The 22,610-nt window shown below is 58.1% G+C and overlaps 1 protein-coding gene across 1 annotated transcript; it reads left to right on the plus strand.

The window, feature by feature from the left end:
- The first annotated feature begins 455 nt into the window (after window positions 1-455).
- On the plus strand, window positions 456-3,427 carry SPR (sepiapterin reductase). Its single transcript, XM_033061349.1, has 3 exons — window positions 456-895; window positions 2,011-2,301; window positions 3,022-3,427. Exons 1-3 carry the CDS (start codon window positions 487-489, stop codon window positions 3,210-3,212), a joined length of 891 nt encoding a protein of 296 aa, XP_032917240.1. The 5' UTR covers window positions 456-486; the 3' UTR covers window positions 3,213-3,427.
- Window positions 3,428-22,610: the final 19,183 nt, after the last annotated feature.

Raw genomic sequence — 22,610 nt, forward strand, 5'->3', positions numbered from 1 at the left:
GTAAGAATTTTATTTTTTTTTTAAGATTTAAGATATATTGAAAAGTGCATTGAAACGAACGTAACGGGGGAAAGGCCAAGGGCGGCCGCGCTGCGGGCAGGGGGGGCACAGCCACATTAGCGGGCCTGCTCCCCATCCTGCTGCTGCCTCCGATCCCGGTGCCGTTCCTGCTCTTTTTCCCAGTCCCATTCCGGTTCCTTTTCCCGGTCCCGTTCCCATTCCTGCTCCTTTTCCCGTTCCCGTTCCCATTCCCGTTCCTTTTCCCGTTCCCGGTCCCGCTCCCTCACGCAGGCCGCATCCCCTCACGGCGGCCGCAAGGGGGCGCCCCGCTCCGACCACGCCCCCCCCGCGCCCCTCAGCGCTGACCAATCAGAAGCGGCGGCGCCGCCCGCGCGCTCGGAGCCGCCATTCACAAACCGCGGGGGCATGAATGGGGCGGGTCACGTGGGCAGGCGCGTTCCCACGCCCCCTGCGCTGGGTTCCGGGATGGAGCCGGGACCGGGATCGGGATCGGGACAGGGACAGGGACAGGGACCGGGACCGTGGGCCGGCACCGCCTGCGTGGTGACCGGCGCTTCCCGCGGCTTCGGCCGCAGCCTGGCTCGGCTCCTGGCCCCGCAGCTCGGGCCCGGCTCGGTGCTGCTGCTGCTGGCGCGTTCCGAGGATGCGCTGGGCGAGCTGGCGAGCGAGCTGCGCTCCGGGGCCACCGGGAGTGACACCGGGAGTGACACCGGGAATGGCACCGGGAATGGCACCGGGGGTGGCCCCGGGCTGCGGGTGCAGTGCGTGCCCGCTGACCTGGGCTCCGAGGAGGGGATGCGGAGGGCGAGCGCTGCCCTGCGGGAGCTGCTGCAGGACTCGTCCTTCGGCCGCCTCCTCCTGATCAACAACGCCGGTAAGAGCTGGGATGTCCCCGCCTGTCCCCTCCCCGAGCCGCTGGCCTCGGTCCCCAGGGACAGCCGGCTCAGCCCCGCTCGCTCCGGGATTCATTTCGGGCTTGGGGTGCCAGCAAATATCCCAAAAGAGTGAAGGAGCTGCGGGGATTTCACCCTGTCTGGCTGTTGGTTTATTATTATTATTATTATTGTCATATTATTATTATTATTATTATCGTCATATTATTATTATCATTATTATTATTATCATTATTATTATCATTATTATTATTATCATTATTATTATCATTATCATTATTATCATATTATATTATTATTATTATTATTATTATTATTATTATTATTATTATTATTATTATTGGAATTAATTGGGGGCGGGTCCATGGCAGTGCTTTGCTGCTCTCGAGGATTTTCTGTGCTGTAGGAACTGTTGGTTCCCTTCCTGCACCTTCTTATCCCCCTGCTCCCCAAATCCAAACCTGCAGACCTCCCCAAATCCAAACCTTCAGAGCTCCCCAAATCCAAACTTTCACACCTCCCCAAATCCAAACCTTCAGAGCTCCCCAAATCCAAACTTTCACACCTCCCCAAATCCAAACCTTCAGACGAACTTCCAGCCCCACCCTGTGGATCCTTCCTCGTGCCTTTTTTTCCTTCCATGCCCTTTTTACCCATGATGGCCAAAACCCCCCCTGGGTTCCCATAGGGAGCGGGTGCTCCAGGATTTGGGGCTCTGCTGGCACAGGAGCTGCAGCAGGGCCCGTGGTGGCCCTTGGGGACATTGTGCTGCAGGCTGGGAGCTGTTTGTGTTGGCAGGGGGTGGCAGGTCACTGTCCCCTGGGTCAGTGTGACCTGAAATGGGCTGGGCTGGGCTCTCAGGCTGCTGTGGGACCTGACAAAGCTCTGGAAGGGTTGGGTGTGGAATGTGGGAGCCAAAGGCATCTGTAGTGTGGTAAAAACTCCTTTTCCCACTTTCTGGAAGTGTCCCAGGCCAGCCTGGACAGGGCTTGGAGCGCCCTGGGACAATGGGAGCTGTCCCTTCCATGGCAGGGGAGAACTGGACATTCTTTAAGATCCCACCCACCCCAAACCACTCCACATTTGTGATTCCCAGGCTCCTTGGGCGACATCTCCAAATCCTTCCAGGACCTCAGCGACCTGCAGGAGATCAACACCTACTTCTCCTTCAACATCAGCTCTGCTCTGTGCCTCACCTCCACGGCCCTGAGGGCCTTTGGGGCACGGCCTGGCTGCAGCAGGACTGTGGTGAACATCTCCTCCCTGTGTGCCAGGGAGCCCTTCCCCAGCTGGGCTCTGTACTGTGCTGCCAAGGCTGCTCGGGACATGATGTTCAGGGTGCTGGCAGTGGAGGAGCCCGGCCTCCGTGTGCTCAGCTATGCCCCAGGTGAGGGGAGCAGATCCCTGCTGCTTATTCCTGTTGGGAATGGGGGTTCCTGCAGCCCAGCCCTGTTCCTGAGCAGCACAAGTGGGATCCTGGATCCTTTTTAAAAATATGTATTTTAATTTTTCCCTGTGTTGGAAGGAGCAGCTGGACTCAAAACTCTGGCTCTCAGCTTTTCTGTCAGGATTGTGGAATTCCAGGCTGGGCTGGATGGGAAGGGACTTTAAATCCCATCCCATGGATCCCATCCCATCCCATGCCATGGATCCCATCCTATGGATCCCATCCCATCCCATCCCATCCCATCCCATCCCATCCCATCCCAAAATCCCATCCCATCCCATCCCTTCCCTGCCATGGGACACCTCCCACTGTCCCCAGTGTCCAACCTGGCCTTGGACACTGCAGGGATCCAGGGGCAGCCCCAGCTGCTCTGGGAATTCCAGCCCAGCCCCTCCCCACCCTCCCAGGCAGGAATTCCTTGCCCACATCCCAGCCCAATCTCCCCTTTCCCAGCGAAGCCATTCCCTGTGTCCTGTCCCTCCAGCCCTTGTCCCCAGTCCCTCTCCAGCTCTCCTGGAGCCCCTGCAGGGACTCTGAGCATTCCCTGGCATTTTCCCTTCTCCAGGGGAACATTCCCAGCCTGCCTCCAGAGGTGAAAACGAACCCTGGATTATTTTTTCTCCTTGAGTGATTTTTTGGTGATTTTTTTTCTGTTCCCAGGGCCTCTGGACACAGACATGCAGCTCCTGGCCCGGACCAGGACTGGAGACCTCGGCATGCGCCAGAAATTCCAGAGAATGCAGGAGCAGGGGCAGCTCATCAACAGCTCTGTGTCAGCCCAGAAGCTGCTGCAGCTCCTGCAGGAGGATTCCTTTCCCTCTGGAGCTCACGTGGATTTCTATGACATCTGAGCTTTGCTTTGCTTCCAGCTCAGCCTTTCCCTGGAGCCTCCAGCAGCACTTTGTTTAAATTGGGAAGTTTTGAGACACCTCTGTGTGCCTTCTAAACACCCCTGGTGGCCTTTTGGGGTTGGGCAGCAGCTCCTGGCAGGAGCTGGAATCCCAAATCCCTCAGTTCTGGGGGTTTGGGAGCAGGGGAATGGCCCTGGAAGGTTCCTGGCAGGAGCTGGAATCCCAAATCCCTCAGTTCTGGGGGTTTGGGAGCACAGGAATGGCCCTGGAAGGCTCCTGGCAGGAGCTGGAATCCCAAATCCCTCAGTTCTGGGGGTTTGGGAGCAGAGCAATGGCTCTGGAAGGTTCCTGGCAGGAGCTGGAATCCCAAATCCCTCAGTTCTGGGGGTTTGGGAGCAGAGCAATGGCTCTGGAAGGTTCCTGGCAGGAGCTGGAATCCCAAATCCCTCAGTTCTGGGGGTTTGGGAGCACAGGAATGGCTCTGGAAGGTTCCTGGCAGGAGCTGGAATCCCAAATCCCTCAGTTCTGGGGGTTTGGGAGCACAGGAATGGCTCTGGAAGGTTCCTGGCAGGAGCTGGAATCCCAAATCCCTCAGTTCTGGGGGTTTGGGAGCACAGGAATGGCTCTGGAAGGTTCCTGGCAGGAGCTGGAATCCCAAATCCCTCAGTTCTGGGGGTTTGGGAGCACAGGAATGGCCCTGGAAGGTTCCCAGTGCCCTGCACAGGAGTTTGTGGCAGCCCAGGGGTGTCTGCCAGCCCCAAAGAAGCCACCAACAGTGTGTGTGAGCTGTGTCCCCGTGCTGTCCCTGTTCTGTCCCCATTCTGTCCCCTCTGCCCCGCAGCTCCAGGTCCCCAAGGAGCCACCCCTGGGGCTGGGCTGGTGGCAATGTCCCCTCAGAGCCCCCCAGCTCTGTGCCCTGCTCACCAGGGGCTCCCACTCCTGTCTGAATCCTGGGTAAAGGTGCAGCAAGAGCAGGAATCGCCAGGAGAGGGAGCTGGCCTTGGAGAAATCGGGAATTTGGGGAATTTTGGGGGCCTACCTGGGGCCACCAGCTCAGGGAAACCTGAGTTCCTGCCCTGCTCCTGTGGCAGGTTTTGGGTCCAAGCCTTGCTTTGGGGCTTCTGCCCCTTCCTTTTAATCATTTATGGAGGTTTTTTGTCACTTTTCCATCAGATTCCAGGAGGCACAGACACACAGAGGTTTTCTTCTGGAAAGCTGATGCAGAAAATTACTTTGAAGCCCCACCCTGGAAATGCCCAGTGCCCCTCTGTGCCCCCTCCACCCAGCCCTGCAGCTCAGATTTTGTTGCCCTGGCTGTCCAATCATTAAAATTATCAATTTTAAAGTTTGCTCTGGGGTTTCTGCTGTCTTTAAGGGTGGGTGAATTCCTGTCAGGGTGGGAGGAGGATCCTGAGTTAAGCTGGGTTCACCAGAATTCCCTCCTGGAGTCGTGTCCTGCCCTCTCTGAGCCCTTTCATTAATTCTGTGTTCATTTAATCCTGGAAAGCTCCTAAATCCCAACTCCCCAGCCAGCCCTGCTCCCTGCTTTCAGCTTTCCTCCCTGCCTGGGAAACTTTCATCAGCAAAAATCCCTCTGCTGCTCCAGCAGGAATGGGAATGTTGTTCTGGGATTTGGTTCCTGCTGGGGTTTCTGTGGGCTGGGAATTGCTGCTGAAATCTGCCCCCTCTCCTCATCCTGTGGGTTTTTCCCATCCCCTCCTGGGCAGGAATATTCTTTTGGGGTCTGGGTCTCACCTGAGAGCTTCCCAATCTCTCCTTTCCCAGTGAAGCCATTCCCTGTGTCCTGTCCCTCCAGCCCTTGTCCCCAATTCCAGCTCTCCTGGAGCCCCTGCAGGGACTCTGAGCATTCCCTGGCATTTTCCCTTCTCCAGGGGAACATTCCCAGCTCTCCCAGCCTGGCTCCAGCCCTGCAGCAGCTCCAGGACCTCCTCTGACCCTGCTGTGACAGATCCATGTCCCTTGTGCCGGGCCCTGGATCATTTTCCAGCCTCATTTCTCTCTCCCCACAAGAAGCAGGAGCAAAAATCCATGGTGGAGCCCCCTGAGGAAGCTCCACATCTGCTCCAAGGGGAGGCTGCACACCCCAGGACATCCCAAGCACAAACACCATGGATGTGATTTCCCACCCCAATTTCCCTGTTAAATCTCATGCTCACAGTTCCAGGGAGGAGCTGATCACACTGAGGCCGTCCCCAGGTTTCATTTTTGGGGTTTTGTCCCCTCAATGTCCCCATTTCTCTGTTTGGTGTTGGGATTGCTCTGGGATCCCTGGGTACCAGCATCCCCTGAGTGCCAACATCCACCAGGTACCAACATGCCCTGGGTACAAATATCACCTGGATACCAAAGTCCACCAGGTACCAACATCCTCTGGGTATCTGCATCACCCTGGGTACCAACATCTCCCATGTACCAACATTTTTTGGGTACCAGCATCCCCTGGGTACCAGCATCTTTGGGTACCAACATCCTCCAGGTGCCAAAATCCCCTGGGTGCCAACTTGCCCTGGGTAGAAGCGTGTCTGGGTACCAAAATCACCTGGGTGCCAGCATCACTCAGGGCTCCAGGATTCTCTGGTTCCAGGATTCTCTGGGTACCAGCATCACTCAGGGCTCCAGGATTCTTTGGGATCCAGGATTCTTTGGGATCCAGGATTCTTTGGGATCCAGGATTCTCTGGGTTCCAGGATTCTCTGGTTCCAGGATTCTCTGGGTTCCAGGAGTCTTTGGGATCCAGGATTCTCTGGTTCCAGGGCACTCTGGGTTCCAGGATTCTCTGGGTTCCAGGAGTCTTTGGGATCCAGGATTCTCTGGTTCCAGGGCACTCTGGGTTCCAGGATTCTCTGGGTTCCAGGATTCTCTGGGTACCAGCATTCTCTGGGATCATCCAGGATTCTCTGGTTCCAGGATTCTCTGGTTCCAGGATTCTCTGTGTTCCAGGATTCTCTGGGTTCCGGGATTCTCTGTGTTCCAGGATTCTCTGGTTCCAGGACTCTCTGGATTCCAGCATTCTCTGGTTCCAGGACTCTCTGGGTTCCAGGATTCTCTGGTTGCAGGATTCTCTGGGTTCCAGGATTCTCTGGGTACCAGGACTCTCAGTGTTCCAGGATTTTCTGGGATCCAGGATTCTCTGGGCTCCAGGATTCTCTGGTTCCAGGATTCTCTGGGATCCAGGATTCTCTGGTTCCAGGATTCTCTGGGATCCAGGATTCTCTGGTTCCAGGATTCTCTGGTTCCAGGATTCTCTGGGATCCAGGATTCTCTGGGATCCAGGATTCTCTGGTTCCAGGATTCTCTGGGTACCAGGATTCTATACATACCAACATTCCCGGGATGCCGTCGTTCCCTCCCCGGGGAGCCAGTCCGTGCCCCGGTGGGTTCTGCGCGATGCCAAATATCACAGAAGATTTTATTTCCCTTTCCCGACATTTCCAGTCACCAGCTGAGGGCGTGCCGAGACCGGGGAACCGAGCGGGGAGCCGGGAATGGCTCTGGAGGAGCAGCGGGATGTGGGGAGGGGATGGAGCGGGGCTGGAGCCTCTGCCCGACCCCTTGGCTGCTCATTTTTAATTAAAAATCCGCGTCCCCGCTTTGCCAGAGGCTGGAGTAGGGCAAATACAGAAGGGTGTTAAAAACGAAGGAGTTTGGAGCTCTCCAGAGCTCTCCTAATTCCAGGAGCTCCCAGCTCACCTGGGCAGGTGTGTCCCGGTGGATTCGTGTGTCCCCACGGGATTTGGGCAGCGCTGCCTCCTGGGCAGGGCTGGGGATGAGCCCTGAAATGATCCCCCCTCTCCTCCATCCCCTCCTCAATCCCAGGGATTCTGTTCTCCCTGCTGGGAATCACATCAGCCCAAAAATCCTCCAAACCCGGGGTGTCCCTCCAGGCAGCTCTGAATCCCCCAAATTCCACAAGTTCCCACCCTGCCTGCTGCAGCAAAACCCGTGTAGGGCCTTTCCTCCTTTTCCTACTTTTCCATCCTTTTCCTGCTTTTCCATCCCCCTGAGCAGGGGGGTGAGGCTGCAGCAGCAGCTCTGCAGGTGCCTCCGTGGCTGAAATCCCTAAAAAATGCAGCACAAAGCCCCGAGATGGCCCCAGGAGCAGTTTGGGGCACAAGGGCAATGCTTTGGGGTGACACCGCCCGCCTGAGTGACCCCAGCCCCCCGGGGGACCCTCCCCAGCCCCCTCCCCGCGCTGGGGACACACTGTGCCCTTTGTGCCCGGGCTGGGCTGGGCTGGGCTGGGTCACACAGGAGCCAAAACCGCTGCAGGGTTTGGTTACCCTGGCTGTGAGCAGAGCCGGGGGCCAGCAGCGGGGCTGAGCCCCTAAATCCCCCCCAAAGCCACCCCAAATGAAAGGCAGCTCACCCCTGACCTCCCAAATCCCAGCTGCTGGCCGGGGCTCAGCAGGAGCTCCCAGCAGTGTCCCCAGCTCGGTGTCACAGTGCCCAGAATTGCTGAGCTCGGCTTTTCCTGAGTGCCAGCCCCAGCAGCAGCTGCCTTTGCCCAGGGTGAAGGTCCAGGAGCTGCTGACCCTGCACGGGGGGACAGAGAGGGCTGTGGAGCACACAGGGACCCCCATCCTGCCCTGGAGATGCCCTTGGGGACACATCCCCCCTGCACAGGGTCCCTCTGCCAAAAATCAGGAGGGTTTGGGATGTCTTGGAGAGATGCTGGGACGTGCAGGATGAGCCTGAGAGTGTTGGAACATTAAATTCCTTTCTGCTGAGCTGGCAGAGTCCTCACAGAGTCTCCTCCTGCTGCCTGTCCCCCTCCTGTCCCTCTGCTGTCACATTTTTATCCATGTCCCCTCTGGCTTTGGTGGCCTCAGAAGCAGCTCCAGCCCGGGGGATTCTGCCCCTCAGGTCAGACCCCACCTGCAGAGCTGCCCCAGCCCTGCATCCCAAATCCAGGAGCACGTGGAGCTGCTGCAGAGAGCCCAGAGGAGCTCATGGAAATGCTGCCAGGATTGTGGAGCCCCTCTGCTCTGGGAATGTTCCCCTGGAGAAGGGAAAATGCCAGGGAATGCTCAGAGTCCCTGCAGGGGCTCCAGGAGAGCTGGAGAGGGACTGGGGACAAGGGCTGGAGGGACAGGACACAGGGAATGGCTTCACTGGGAAAGGGGAGATTGGGCTGGGATGTGGGAAAGGAATTCCTGCCTGGGAGGGTGGGGAGGGGCTGGGCTGGAATTCCCAGAGAATTCCCTGGATCCTGGCAGTGTCCAAGGCCAGGTTGGACATTGGGGACAGTGGGAGTGTCCCTGCTGTGGAACTGGATGATCCTTGAGGTCCCCTCATCCCAAACCCTTTGATGAGTCAGGTCCCCATGAATGAGTAACGAGGCCCCAGAGCTCACAGATTAACCCAGGCCTGAGCAGGGAGCTGAGCTTTGTGGTGAAGGGTCCTGTCCCAGAGAGCTGCCATGCCTTAATGAGTAATTAGTTACTTTGCTATGGGGGTTAATGGGGGGACAGTGCAGAAATGATCTGTGATTGATTAAACCACCCTGAGATGGTGCAGGAACAGCAGCTGAGCTGGGCCTAGGGCTGGATTCCAGCTGGGACTAGGGCTGGATCCAAACTGGGACTAGGACTGGATCCAACTGGGATTAGGGCTGGATCCAAACTGGGACTAGGGCTGGATCCAAACTGGGATTAAGGCTAGATCCCAGCTGGGTCTAGGGCTGGATCCAAACTGGGACTAGGGTTGGATCCAAACTGGGACTAGGGTTGGATCCAAACTGGGACTAGAACTGGATCCAAACTGGGATTAAGGCTCAGCCCTTCCCAAACACGGGATAATCCCTTCAGATTCCTGTCATTCCCATCCTGCTGGGATCCCAGCAGCTGTTCAAGGTCCCAGCTCTGAGTTCAGGCAGAAAGGGAGACCAAGCTCCCATCCCTCACACGTTGGGATAATCCCAACAAATCCCATCATTCCCACCCTGCTGCAATCCTGGCAGGCTCTGGGAAATCCCAGCACTGAGTTCAGGCAGAAAGGGAGAGCACCTCACACTGCTCACAGCACATGTGGGATCCCAGGGAAATCCCAGGGCAATCCCAGTGCAATCCCAGTGCAATCCCAGCCCGTCCCCCTCCCCAGTGCCATCCCAGTGCAATCCCAGTGCAATCCCAGTACAATCCCAGTGCACTCCCAGCCCGTCCCCGTCCCCAGCACAGTCCCAGTGCAATCCCAGGGCAATCCCAGTACAATCCCAGTGCACTCCCAGCCCGTCCCCGTCCCCAGTGCAATCCCAGTGCAACCCCAGGACAATGCCAGGACAATCCCAGTGCACTCCCAGGACAATCCCAGGGCACTCCCAGCCCGTCCCCCTCCCCAGGACAACCCCAGCGCAATCTCAGGACAATCCCAGTGCAATCCCAGGACAACCCCAGTGCAATCCCGGGGCACTCCCAGCCCGTCCCCCTCCCCAGTGCCATCCCAGCGCACTCCCAGTGCACTCCCAGGGCGCTCCCATCCCGTCCCCGTGCCCAGGGCTGTCCCCGGACACTCCCAGTGCACTCCCAGTGCAATCCCAGCCCGTCCCCGTCCCCAGTGCACTCCCAGGACAATCCCAGGACAGTCCCAGTGCAATCCCAGCCCGTCCCCGTGCCCAGGGCTGTCCCCGGACACTCCCAGTGCACTCCCACCCCAATCCCATCCCGTCCCCGTGCCCAGGGCTGTCCCCGGACACTCCTAGGACAATCCCAGGGCGCTCCCATCCCGTCCCCGTGCCCAGGGCCGTCCCCGGCCCGGTTCCCCGCCCGAGCCGCATTCACATTCCTGCCGCGAGCGCACTTGTCAGCCGAGCTGTCAGTGCCGCCGTAATGGGGCCACGGCGGTCACTCGTGTTGGGAGTAAACACAGCCCGATCTGAGAAAACAAGAGCAGAGCCCCGAGCTCCCGGCACGGCTGCACAGCCCCGCTGCTCCCGGGGAGGGGAGCCCGGGCTGCCCCCGCCTCCCCAGCCCACCCCAAACCCCCGGCAGGCATCCCCGGTACCCCTGGAGTGTGGATCTGGAGATGTGGGGTTCAGAGGGGTGTTTGGGGTGTGCAGGGACATCGGGGACATCCCCGGCCTGCAGCGGCTCGGGGACACGAGGAGGAGATGTCGCAGCTCGGGGACTTCCAGCAGGGAGCTGAGCCGCTCCTGGTTTTTCGACCAAAAAAATAAAAATAAAAGGAGTTTTGCACATCCCGGAGCTGCCCTGAGCCTGGGGGGGCTGTTTGGAGTGAGGGTTCAACCTCCTCGTCACCCTTCAGCATCCCCTCCAGCGCTGGGCTCCTGCTGCCACCTCCAGCGGTGTCCCCAGCCCGGAGGGGACACCTGGGCCAGGTGTGACAGAGCCAGCCCGGCTGGGGCTGGCACAGGGACCGGGGGTCGTGGGGCCGCAGGAGGAGGAGAAGGAACAGCAGCTCTGGGAATCTCAGCGCCGCTTCTTCCTTTGGGAATATTCCCCCACTCCCAAAGGCTCCCAACAAAGCGGCGGCCGCGCTCAAAGCCGCGGGTTGGGGACAAAGGAGGCGGCGGGGTGGCCGAGGGGACCCATAGGGGACCCATCCCTCACCCCCCAAATCCCCCCAAATCCCCCCAAATCCCCCCAAACCCATGGAGTCCTACTCTCCCCGCTCTCCGGCACGGTTTATTCACAGCCACAAACCCTAAAAAAATTCCCCTAAAAAAGCGACAAACGGCACCGAATTTTTCCTGCGGGCAGTTTTCATCCCCCTCCAAACCCGACGCGAAATGTTGGGGTCACTCCTCCTTTGAAATTCCCCGCGGCCTTTCTTCCCATTAAACCAACTCCCAGCTCAGAAGTTTCTTCCCCACCCTCCTCCCCCCGCCTCCCCGTTTTTTTAGTTTTTTGGGTTTGTTTTTTTTTTTTTTTTTTCAATTTAGTAATAAAGCATCTCAGATCTCGGAGCTGCAACTCATCTCACACCTAAGCGAGATTGCGTTTTGCACAAGCCTTTCAGCTGTTTTCTCAATCTCTCCTCTGTCTCATTCTCAATTCAGGCAGTTGCTATAGGTATGTTTTAATCCCCAGCATGGTAGATTTTAATTAGTCTTTGTACAGATGGCCAATTAACATTCATTACTTTTGCCTTGAGCGATTAATTATGAGTTTGGATAGAAGGGGAGATGCAGACAGGAAAGATGGGCAGGTGAATAAAAAAAGGGATTTTAATCAGAGTTTGGGAATTTTTTTTTCGTTCTGATTTATATATATCCACACGCACATGGAAAGAGGAGGGAAAAGAGGCGACAACGGTGCGAGTTCCATTCCCAGAGAGCCATTCCAGCCCCGGAGCCGCGGGAATGGCAACTCCAGCCAGTGATGCTGCAGCTCGGGGGCTGCGACCCTGCCAAACCCCACGGAGCCTGCAGGGACTCCAGCTCCGTGCCCGGCCTGGGAATCCACATCCCAAAGGGTTTGGGTGCAGGGAATCCACATCCCAAAGGGTTTGGGGGCCTGGGAATCTGAATCCCGAAGGGTTTGGGTGCCTGGGAATCCAAATCCCAAATGGTTTGAGTGCTTGGAAATCCGAATCCCAAAGGGTTTGGGTACTTGGGAATCCAAATCCCAAAGGGTTTGGATGCTGGGAATCCAAATTCCAAATGGTTTGGGTGCTTGGGAATCTGCATTCCAAAGGGTTTGGGTGCTGGGAATCCAAATCCCAAAGGGTTTGAGTGCTTGGAAATCCGAATCCCAAAGGGTTTGGGTGCTTGGGCATCCAAATCCCAAAGGGTTTGAGTGCTTGGAAATCCGAATCCCAAAGGGTTTGGGTGCTTGGGCATCCAAATCCCAAAGGGTTTGGGTGCCTGGGAATCCAAATCCCAAATGGTTTGGGTGCTTGGGAATCTGCATCCCAAAGGGTTTGGGTGCTGGGAATCCACATCCCAAAGGGTTTGGGTACTGGGAATCCACATCCCAAAGGGTTTGGGTGCTGGGAATCAAATCCCAAAGGGTTTGGGTGCTGGGAATCCAAATCCCAAAGGGTTTGGGTGCTGGGAATCCACATCCCAAAGGGTTTGAGTGCCTGGGGATCAAATCCCAAAGGGTTTGGGTGCTTGGGAATCCGCATTCCAAAGGGTTTGGGTGCTGGGAATCCAAATCCCAAAGGGTTTGGGTGCTGGGAATCCACATCCCAAAGGGTTTGGGTGCTGGGAATCCAAATCCCAAAGGGTTTGGGTGCTGGGAATCCACATCCCAAAGGGTTTGGGTGCTTGGAAATCCGCATTCCAAAGGGTTTGGGTGCCTGGGAATCTGAATCCCGAAGGGTTTGGGTGCTGGGAATCCATATCCTAAAGGGTTTGGGTGCTGGGAATCCGAATCCCAAATAGTTTGGGTGCTGGGAATCTGAATCCTGAAGGATTTGAGTGCCTAGGAATCTGAATCCCAAAGGGTTTGAGTGCCTGGGAATCCGCATCCCAAGGGATTTGGGTGCCTGGGAATCCGCATCCCAAGGGATTTGGGTGCCTGGGGATCCACATCCTAAAGGGTTTGGGTGCCTGGGAATCCAAATCCCGAAGGATTTGAGTGCCTAGGAATCCACATCCTAAAGGATTTGAGCACTTGGAAATCCTCATCCCAAAGGGTTTGGGTGCCTGGAAATCTGCATCCCAAGGGATTTGGGTGCCTGGGCATCCCGGCTTTGGGGCTGCAGGGTGCCGGGGCGCTGGGCACAGCCGGGCAGCGGTGGCACCGAGCCGCTCTCCATGCGCAGGACGGGCCCCGCGATTGTCCCCTCCCGAGCCCCGGTGACACGTCGCTAATTCTTCCTAATTGATTTTTCACGCCGGTGGGAGGGAGCCGGTGACATCCAACAACAGAGCCCTGATGTCGCGGCTTTCTGCGGCATGAAAGGGGCCGGCATCTCCCCCCGAGCCCGGATGCCTCCGCCGGGGCTGGGTAGCCATGGTGAGCTCCGGCCGAGCCTTTCCCCAGCGCTGGCGCTGCTCCGTGCCAGCCTCTCCCGCTGCTATTTCGGGACTCGGGCTGCCGAGGGAAAAAGCGAAATAAAACAGCAAAGCCCCTGGGGCCGCTCCGTGCCCCCCTTGCATCCCCGCAGAGCCGGGAGCGGGCGGTTTTGGGGTGCGGGGAAAGGGGAGCTGAGCTGGGAAATGGGACAGTGGGAGGGTGTGGGGCAGGGATCACCCTGCAGGGATCCACCCCACAGGGATGTGCAGGGATCCACCCCACAGGGATCACCCCGCAGGGATCCACCCCGCAGGGATCCACATGCAGGGACACGCAGGGATCCACCCCGCAAGGATGTGCAGGAATCCATCCTGCAGGGATCCACCCCACAGGGACCCACTCCACAGGGATCCACCCCACAGGGATCCATCCCACAGGGATCCATCCCACGGGGATCCATCTCCCAGGGATCCACCCCGCAGGGATGTGCAGGGATCCATCCTGCAGGGATCCACACGCAGGGATCCACACGCAGGGATGCACAGGGATCCATCCTGCAGGGATCCACCCGGCAGGAATCCATCCCCCAGGGAGCCATCCCTCAGTGATCCACCCCACAGGGATCACCCCGCAGGGATCCATCTTGCAGGGATCCATCCACAGGGATCCATCCCTCAGGAATTCATCCTGCAGGGATCCACACCACAGGGATCCATCCCTCAGTGATCCACCCCACAGGGATACATCCCACAGGGATCCACCCCGAAGGGATCCACCCCAGAGGGATCAATTCCCCCAGGGATCCATTCTACAGGGATCCACCCCACAGCGATCCATCCCGCAGGGATCCATCCCACAGGGATCCATCCCCCAGGGATGTGCAGGGATCCACCCCGTAGGGATTCATCCCACAGGGTTCCATCCCTCAGGGATCCATCCCCCAAGGATCCACCCCGCAGAGATGCACAGGGAGCTGCGCCTGCTTTTTAGCCCGGTTGGGGTTTGGGCCCGGCCCGCTCGCGGTTGGCGCTTCCCGCAGGATTTGTCCCGGGATGGGAACTCGGGAGGAGCAGGAAGGGCCTGGAGTTCTCCCGGCCCGGCACAGCACGGGTGTGGTTGCGGTGTCCCGGAGCAGGAACGGCCTGGGTCTCTCCCGGCTCGGCACGGCACGGGTGTGGCTGTGGTGTCCTGGGCACGTGGCGTGTCTGCGGGAGGTGGCACCTGCGGGGTGCCATGGTCTGTGGATGGCTGTGTCACCAGAGGGTCCCTGCGAGGATGTGTCACCTGGGTCCCAAAGTGTCCCCTGTCTGTGTCATCTGGATCCCGGGGTGCTCCTGAGTGTTCATGCCACCTGGATCCCAAAGTGTCCCCGACCGGTGTCACCTGGATCCCAAAGTGTCCCCGACCGGTGTCACCTGGATCCCAAAGTGTCCCCTACCGGTGTCACCTGAATCCCAGAGTGCTCCTGAGTGTCTGTGTCACCTGGATCCCAAAGTGTCCCCGACCGGTGTCACCTGGATCCCAGTGACATTCCTGACTGTGTCACCTGGATCCCGGAGTGTTCCCTGGTGTCTGTGTCACCTGGATTTCAGTGACATTCCTGGCTATTGGTGTCACCTGCATCCCATCGTGTCCTCTATCTGTGTCACCTACATCCCAGTGTCCCCTATCCGTGTCACCTGCATCCCAGAGTGTTCCTCGTTGTCCGTGTCACCTGGATCTCAGTGACATTCCTGGCTATTGGTGTCACCTGGATCCCAAAGTGGCCCCTATCAGTGTCACCTACATCCCACGGTGTCCCCTGCCACTCCCCCCCGTTCACCCCCACCCGCAAGTCCCCCCAGAGCCCCGATCCATCCCATCGCACAGCTCCGACCAGGGCTGGCTGTCCCGATCCATCCCATCCCATCCCATCCCATCCCATCCCATCCCATCCCATCCCATCCCATCCCATCCCACAGCTCCGGGCAGGGCTGGGTGTCCCGATCCATCCCATCCCATCCCATCCCATCCCATCCCATCCCATCCCATCCCATCCCATCCCATCCCATCCCATCCCATCCCCTCCCATCCCATCCCATCCCATCCCACAACTCCGGGCAGGGCTGGCTGTCCCGGAACCCCAAACCCCGCTGGGCACCCCAAAGAGCGCTGCTGCTGCTGCCAACACCTCCCCCAGGAGCTGTCCCCATCCCTGCCACCCTCAGCCCTGTCCCCAGGTGGGACACAGAGCCAGCAGGGATGTCACCCAACACCTCGGGGTCCCTCCCGGCCGGGATTGAGGATTTGGGGGCTCGGCACGGCCCCGTCCCCACCTGCAGAGCCGTGGCAGGGTATGGCCCTCCGGGAGTGTGTGCCATGGAAATGTGCACATTTCCTAAAAGCAATATGGAACAGCTAAATATACTGCTCACAAATCTGTTTACACTAATAATGGCTGGGAGCCTGCCATCCATATGACTGCACGGAACCATTGATTCAACAGAAAGCCGCTGAAAATTCCTTGCAGGGGGAAGAAACTCGCGGCGCTTTGTATTTCAGTTTTTACCCCCTTGTTGGGTTTTGTTTTGGTTTTTTGTTGCTTGTCGAGGAAGGGGGAGCGGGGAATGTTGGCACCTGTGGCACGGCCGCGCTGGCTCTGCCCATCCCTCGCCCCTCTCGCCCTGCACAGCCACGGGATACTCAGCAAACCAGCATTTCCCAGCCCAGCTCCAAGCTCTGGAGCTGCCTCCAGGGCGAAAGGAACACAATATTTACCCATTTCCCACCCAGCCGAGGGGTCCGAGGCAGCATTTTGGCGCCGCGCTCTTTCCCATTTTCTGGAAAAAAAAAAATAAAAAGAAAGAGAAGAAAAAAAACAATAAAAAAAAGGAGGGAAAAAAACCCCTCCGGAATTGGCAGCTCGTGGAGTATTAATGGAAATGCTGCAGACTTGGCTCCCGCTCACCTCCCCAACATAATGTTAAATGGCAGCAAGGCACTATAGCAGTCATTTACATATGGTGCTTATAGACGCCAAACTTATTAACACAATAAAACTGCTGCGCCAGGAGCTTTCCTGCCTATTTTTCTCCTGGAGAATGTCAGTGTTGGAAGCACCTATCCGCCTCGTATGGAAACACCCGGGGCTGCCTTTCATATGGCACCGGCAAAATAAATAAATGACTCAGCCAGGGGCCCCCTCCGACCACTCCCGGAGGGAAGGGGGAGGGAGATCCGTGGATTCGGGGGTTTGGGGATGGGGAGATCACCGGAATCCACCAGGATCCAGCAGAACCCCCTGGAAAAACGCAATTCCTCCGTGCTCGGGGGCAGCTCCAAGCCAGGATTGGCTTTGACCCTCCCTCCGCTCTGAGGTGTCCCCAAGGTGTCCCCAAAGCTGGCCTGAGGGATTTCAGGGTTGGTTTTCCTGCCCAGGTGTTTCCATATTTCCTTGTTTCCATGTCCAGGGGAATTCTCCACATGGGAAAGGAGGAAAATTCCCAGGGGTGGTTTCGTGCTGGGAATTCGGGGTCCATAGGTGACATTTGTGGGGGGCTGGTGCAGCGTCCCAGGGCCATTTAACGGGATTTAGGGGAGGGGAGGGCAGCCGGGGGTGCTGATGTGACCCTGCAGGGTCCCCTCGGGGTTTTGGGGAGGGGAGGACAGCCGGGTGTGCTGATGTGACCCTGCCGGGTCCCCTGGGGGTTTGGGGAGGGGAGGACAGCCGGGTGTGCTGATGTGACACTGCCGGGTCCCCTCGGGGTTTGGGGAGGGGAGGACAGCCGGGTGTGCTGATGTGACACTGCCGGGTCCCCTGGGGGTTTTGGGGAGGCTCTGCCGGGATCTGAGCACCCACAGCTCCTCTCTCCGTGGTGTCCCGGCCCTGCCATCGCTGGGGATGTTTCTGTCCCTGTGCTGGGGTGGGGATCAGGGGGGGTCACACTCCGGTGTCACCTGGGGCAGGTCCCAAATCCTCCTCGGGGCTGGATGTGCCATTTCCTGGGGGAAACTCCCCCAGCTCTCCCAGAAGGACATTTTGGCTGGAATGAGAGGAAGAGTGACTCTGAGGTGTCACCTGAGAGCCCTGGCAGAGCTCTGTGGTGGGACATGAACCAGGACATCAATCTGTACCCCAAAAGCGCTGGGGAGCACAGGGCGTGGCAATGTCACACAGGGTATGGCAGTGTCACAGGGCATGGCAGTGTCACACAGGGCATGGCAATGTCACACAGGGCATGGCAGTGTCACACAGGGCATGGCAGTGTCACACAGATATGGCAGTGTCACACAGGTATGGCAGTGTCACACAGGTATGGCAGTGTCACAGGGCATGGCAGTGTCACAGGGCATGGCAGTGTCACACAGATATGGCAGTGTCACACAGGTATGGCAGTGTCACAGGGCATGGCAGTGTCACACAGGGCATGGCAATGTCACACAGGGCATGGCAGTGTCACACAGATATGGCAGTGTCACACAGGTATGGCAGTGTCACACAGGTATGGCAGTGTCACAGGCCATGGCAGTGTCACAGGGCATGGCAGTGTCACAGGTATGGCAATGACACAGGGCATGGCAGTGTCACACAGGGTATGGCAGTGTCACAGGTATGGCAATGACACAGGGCATGGCAGTGTCACACAGACATGGCAATGACACAGGGCATGGCAATGACACATGAATATGGCAGTGCCACACAACAATGGCAGAGGTGACCAGAGCTGTCCCTGTCCTGTGTCACTGCTGGCAGAGCTGTCCCTGTCCTGTGTCACTGTGCCCAGAGCTGTCCCTGTCCTGTGTCACTGTGCCCAGAGCTGTCCCTGTCCTGTGTCACTGCTGGCAGAGCTGTCCCTGTCCTGTGTCACTGTGCCCAGAGCTGTCCCTGTCCTGTGTCACTGTGCCCAGAGCTGTCCCTGTCCTGTGTCACTGCTGGGCAGAGCTGTCCCTGTCCTGTGCCACTGTGCCCAGAGCTGTCCCTGTCCTGTGTCACCAAGCCCTGGGGGTGTCCCAGCTTTCCCGGGGCCACGGGCACCTCACAATCCCCTGGGGCTGTTCCCAGGCTGGAGATGATCCCACCAGGACCTGGATGTTCAATGTCTACAATTCCTGGCTGCCAAATCCTGTTTGCTTTGCAGGCTCAGAATTGCTGAGCCCACCCCAGAGCCCCAGCTGTGTCCCCTCCGAGGGTCCCCAGGATGTGTCACCCCCCTGGGTGTGCCCAGAGCCCAGCCCGGAGCTGGCACAGCCGATCCCACCGTACCTGCCAGGGCTGGACAGGGGAGGGTGGGTTTGCCCCAGGGAAAAGCCCTGAGAGCCTCTGGGGGTGGGTGGGAGCCCAGCAGCCTCTTTTCCTGCTGGAATGGCTCTCCCAGTCTGGAACTGGGGGAACTGGGGGGCTTCCTGTTCTTAGATTTGGGGTGGGAGATGGCAGCCTGATCCCATAAAATCCGTGTGTTCATCCATCCATCCATCATCCATCCATCCATTCATCATCCATCCATCCATCCATCCATCCATCCATCCATCCATCCATCCATCCATCCATCCAGACATCCATCCATCCATCCATCCAAACATCCATCCAAGCATCCATCAGGCTCAGGATGGGATTGTTGGGGTGTCTGTGCAGGGCCTGGAGCTGGACTGGATGAACCCAGTGAGTCCCTTCCAGCTCAGGATATTCTGATTCTGTGACTCTGTGATTCTGTGACTCTGTGATTCTGTGATTCTGTGATTCTGTGATTCTGTGACTCTGTGACTCTGTGATTCTGTGACTCTGTGATTCTGTGATTCTGTGATTCTGTAATTCTGTGATTCTGTGATTCTGTGATTCTGTGATCCATTGTCCATCCCTCCATCCCTCCATCCCTCCATCCATCCACAGACCAGTTGACAAAAGCCCCTCGATACAGACACTGAAGTGACAGCAATAACCTGCTGGAACCCACCGGCTTCAGGCACAATTTATTGCAAACCACAACATTCCTGAACCGAAGAAAAAATTAAAAATAAAATAAAACGAAAGCAGGAAATCTTTCTGAACCTCCCGGCCCTAAATCCTGCCCCATTTCCCTCTCCCCCGGGGCTGCGTGGATGGGCGGTGAGGAGGAATCCGGGCCGGGCAGAGCTGTGCCCAGGGGAGGAGCACAGGGGGAGATGGAGCAGCGCTTTCAAGCCCGCTCAAGTTTGAAGGCGGCGGCCGAGCCGTGCCCGAGGCCGGGGCTCATTTCCCGCACGGTGCCCTCGGGTGGCGGGGCTCGGTTACCGATTAACGAGGGGACAGCAGCGTGGGGACAGCCCTGCTCGGGGACAGCTTTGAATCTGGGGGTGCTCACGGACACAGCGGTGTCCCCGCTGTCCCTGTGCCGCCCCATCAATGTCCCCGCTGTCCCTGTGCCACCCCATCAATGTCCCCGCTGTCCCTGTGCCACCCCATCAATGTCCCCGCTGTCCCTGTGCCTCTCGTGTCCCTCTTCCCGTCTCCTTCTCTCCGCTTTGCTTTGCTCCCTGCAGGACCCCCCGGTTGGATTTTCCAGACCTTCCTTCATCCCCTCCCGGTGCAGCCCCCGGCTGCGCTCGCACGGCCGCGGCTCTTTGGTTCTAAAGGAAAATGGTTTTTTTTGGTTTTTTTTCCCTTTCCCGGAGCTGCTCCCGGCCCGAATCCAGCGGCGATGAATCCATCCCTGCTCCGCTCGCCTGGGCATTCCGCGGACAAAGTTTTCCTCTGATAAAATTCCAGTCCGAGCGAGATCCCCGCTGGGTTTATTCCCGAAAGGATGAAAATCCTGCTGGAGTTCTCCTGGAGCTGGGAGCAGGCCTGGGAGCAGAGGGGGAAAAGGAATTTAAAGATCAATTTGGGGTTTTCGATCGGGTTCAGCGTAGCAGCTCCCCGGTTCCCTTCGGAGCATCCGAGCAGCCTCGCCTGGACACTGAGCCGGGACTGAAAACCACGGGGGGAATTGGGGAAAAAAAACAGAATCAGAAAGAAATATTTATAAATCCCCGAGAGGGCGATTCACCCCCAAACCGAATCTGTCCCTCCCCAAAAACGCTGCGGTGGGGCCGGGGCGGCTCGGGGAGCTGCGGGCCGAGGGGATCCCACGGGAAGCAGCCGCAGCCCGGCCGAATTCCCCGAGTTTCCCCCGCAGAAGGAGCCGAAAGGGAGGGAGATGCGCACGAAACGAAATCCCGGCCCCGCTCCGCGCTCCGGGACCGCGGATCCCGCAGCTCCCCCCGCGCCGGCCCCGCGGGCACGGAAAAGCTCGAGGAAAAAATTTAAAAATAATAAAAAAAAAGAAATTAAATTGAATTCAATCGGATTAAATTTCAATGAAATTCCACGAACGGTCCGGAGCCGGGCACAGTTTCCGCGGCCGAGCCGAGCTGTCCCCGTGCTCTCCTTCCCCTTCCCGATCCCATCCCTTCCCTTCCTGCCCATCTCCATCCCTTCCCTCCTTCCCCATCCCTTCCCTTCCCCATCCCCGTCCCTCCGCGGCTGTTCCCCGCTCCGCTCCCGCTGCCCTCCCCGCCAGCTTCTCACCCAACTCCGCTTCTTTATTTCCACTTTTCCTATCAGAAAAAAAAAAAAAAATTAAAAAAGGAAATATATATTTCAAAATCTATTTATAAAACATTTTAAATGTCGATTATTTTTTCCCTCTCTCTCTCTTGCGGAAATGAAAATAAAAATAAAATAAAACGCTTTGCCGACGCTCTCGCTCCGTTTTTAGGTTTTCGCTTCTGTGGGATTTGGTGTAATTCGGTGTAATTTTTCCTTTCCTCCCCCCGCGGTTGCTGCCGCAGCCTCTTGCGGGAGTGCGGCCGCGCAGAGCCCGCGGGCGCGCAGCAGCGCTCTCCTCTCCGCGGGGGGAAGGATCCCGCGCGGAGTATTTCGATCCAGCCAAGTGGAAAATAGACTTTCAACCCCCTTTGTGCGGGAGGGGAGGGCTGGCCCCCGCCTCCGCGGGCCAACAAAACTCCGAGCAGAGCCAAACTGCGGAGTGAACTCGGGACCGGCCCGCGCAGGGGCTGCGCGCCCGCGCAAAGGGGCCCAAACCGCCGATTATTGCCAGCTTTGACTTTGTTGGGTTTGGTTTTTTGTTTATTTTATTTTTTTTTTTAATTCCCGACGCGAGATCGGAGCGGTGGGAAGAGGTTTCGGTGCGGGGAAGGTCCTGCCTTGGGAAGGGGATACGCGGGGGGGAGCGGAGTTTGCGCGGGGGGCAGGAGAGGTGGGGACGCTTCACCTGTGCCCCCCCCCCCCGCAGGCCGGAATCCGCTCCGCGGCTGGGGGAAAGCTGGTGGCTTTTTATTTAATTTAAACAGCGAAAAAAAAACCAAACCAAAAGAAAATCAAACCAAAAAATTCCCCCAAACACCAAACCTAAAAGAAGAAGAAAAAAAAATCAGGAATTTAAAAAGATTTTTTAATTTTTTTTTTTTTTCAAGCCGGAGGGAACCCTCCCCGCAGCCGGAGCCCCTCTGCCACAACTTCTCGGCGCGCCTGCGGCAGCGGCTCCAGTCCAGTTTTTCGGGCGCTCTCTGCGTCCTTTTGCCTCCTCTGCCTCCCCTTCCTCCCCTGCCTGCCCCTGCCTCCCCTTGCTGCCCCATCGCCCCCTGTCCTCCCCTGTCCTCCCCTGCCTTCCCCGGCCTCCTTGTGCCTCCTCTGCCTCTTCCTGGCTGCCCTCGTCCTCCTCCGGCTGCTCTCGCTTCCTTTCGCCTGCCCTGCCTGTGCTCACCGCGCTCTGCCTCGGCCATCCTATCCCAACCCATCCCTGCTGCCTTCGTCTGCTCTTCCATCCCGTTATCCCATCCCGTTATTCCGATATCCCATCCCTTTATCTCATCCTATTATCCCATCCCGTTATTCCATTCCGATATCCCATCCGTAAGTTCCCTGCTGTCCCCATTCCGGCCCTGCTCTCCCATCCCATCCCATCCCTAAATTCCCTGCTGTCCCATCCCATCCTTAATTTCTCCTGCTCTTCCTTCCCATCCCTGCCTCTGCTGCCCATCCCATCCCATCCCATCCCATCCCATCCCATCCCATCCCATCCCATCCCATCCCATCCCATCCCATCCCATCCCATCCCATCCCAATATCCCATCCCATCCCATCCCATCCTATTCCTACACCCCCTGTCCTACTCTCCCATCCCCTCCCTGCCTTCCCCGCCCTCCCCATCCCATCCCTGTCCCTGTCCCCTGTCCCTGTCCCCTGTCCCTGTCCAGGTGAGGCCGCCCCGCTCCGGCCCCGCGGGTCCCTGCCGTGCTCGGGGCCGCGTGGGCGCCCGCGGGTGTGCGCGGGGCGGGGGCGGAGGCAGGGAGGGGTGCGGGCCGCGGCTCGGTGTGTGTGTGCCGTGCCCAGGGGGAGGTTTCTCGCACACGCACACACACACACACACCGCACACACACACGCGCGCACCCGCAGGACCGGCCCCGCTCCGGCCCCCCCCCCCGCTCCCGGCTCACACC

Source organism: Catharus ustulatus, chromosome 5 (assembly GCF_009819885.2).
Source record: "Catharus ustulatus isolate bCatUst1 chromosome 5, bCatUst1.pri.v2, whole genome shotgun sequence".
Taxonomy (NCBI): domain Eukaryota; kingdom Metazoa; phylum Chordata; class Aves; order Passeriformes; family Turdidae; genus Catharus; species Catharus ustulatus.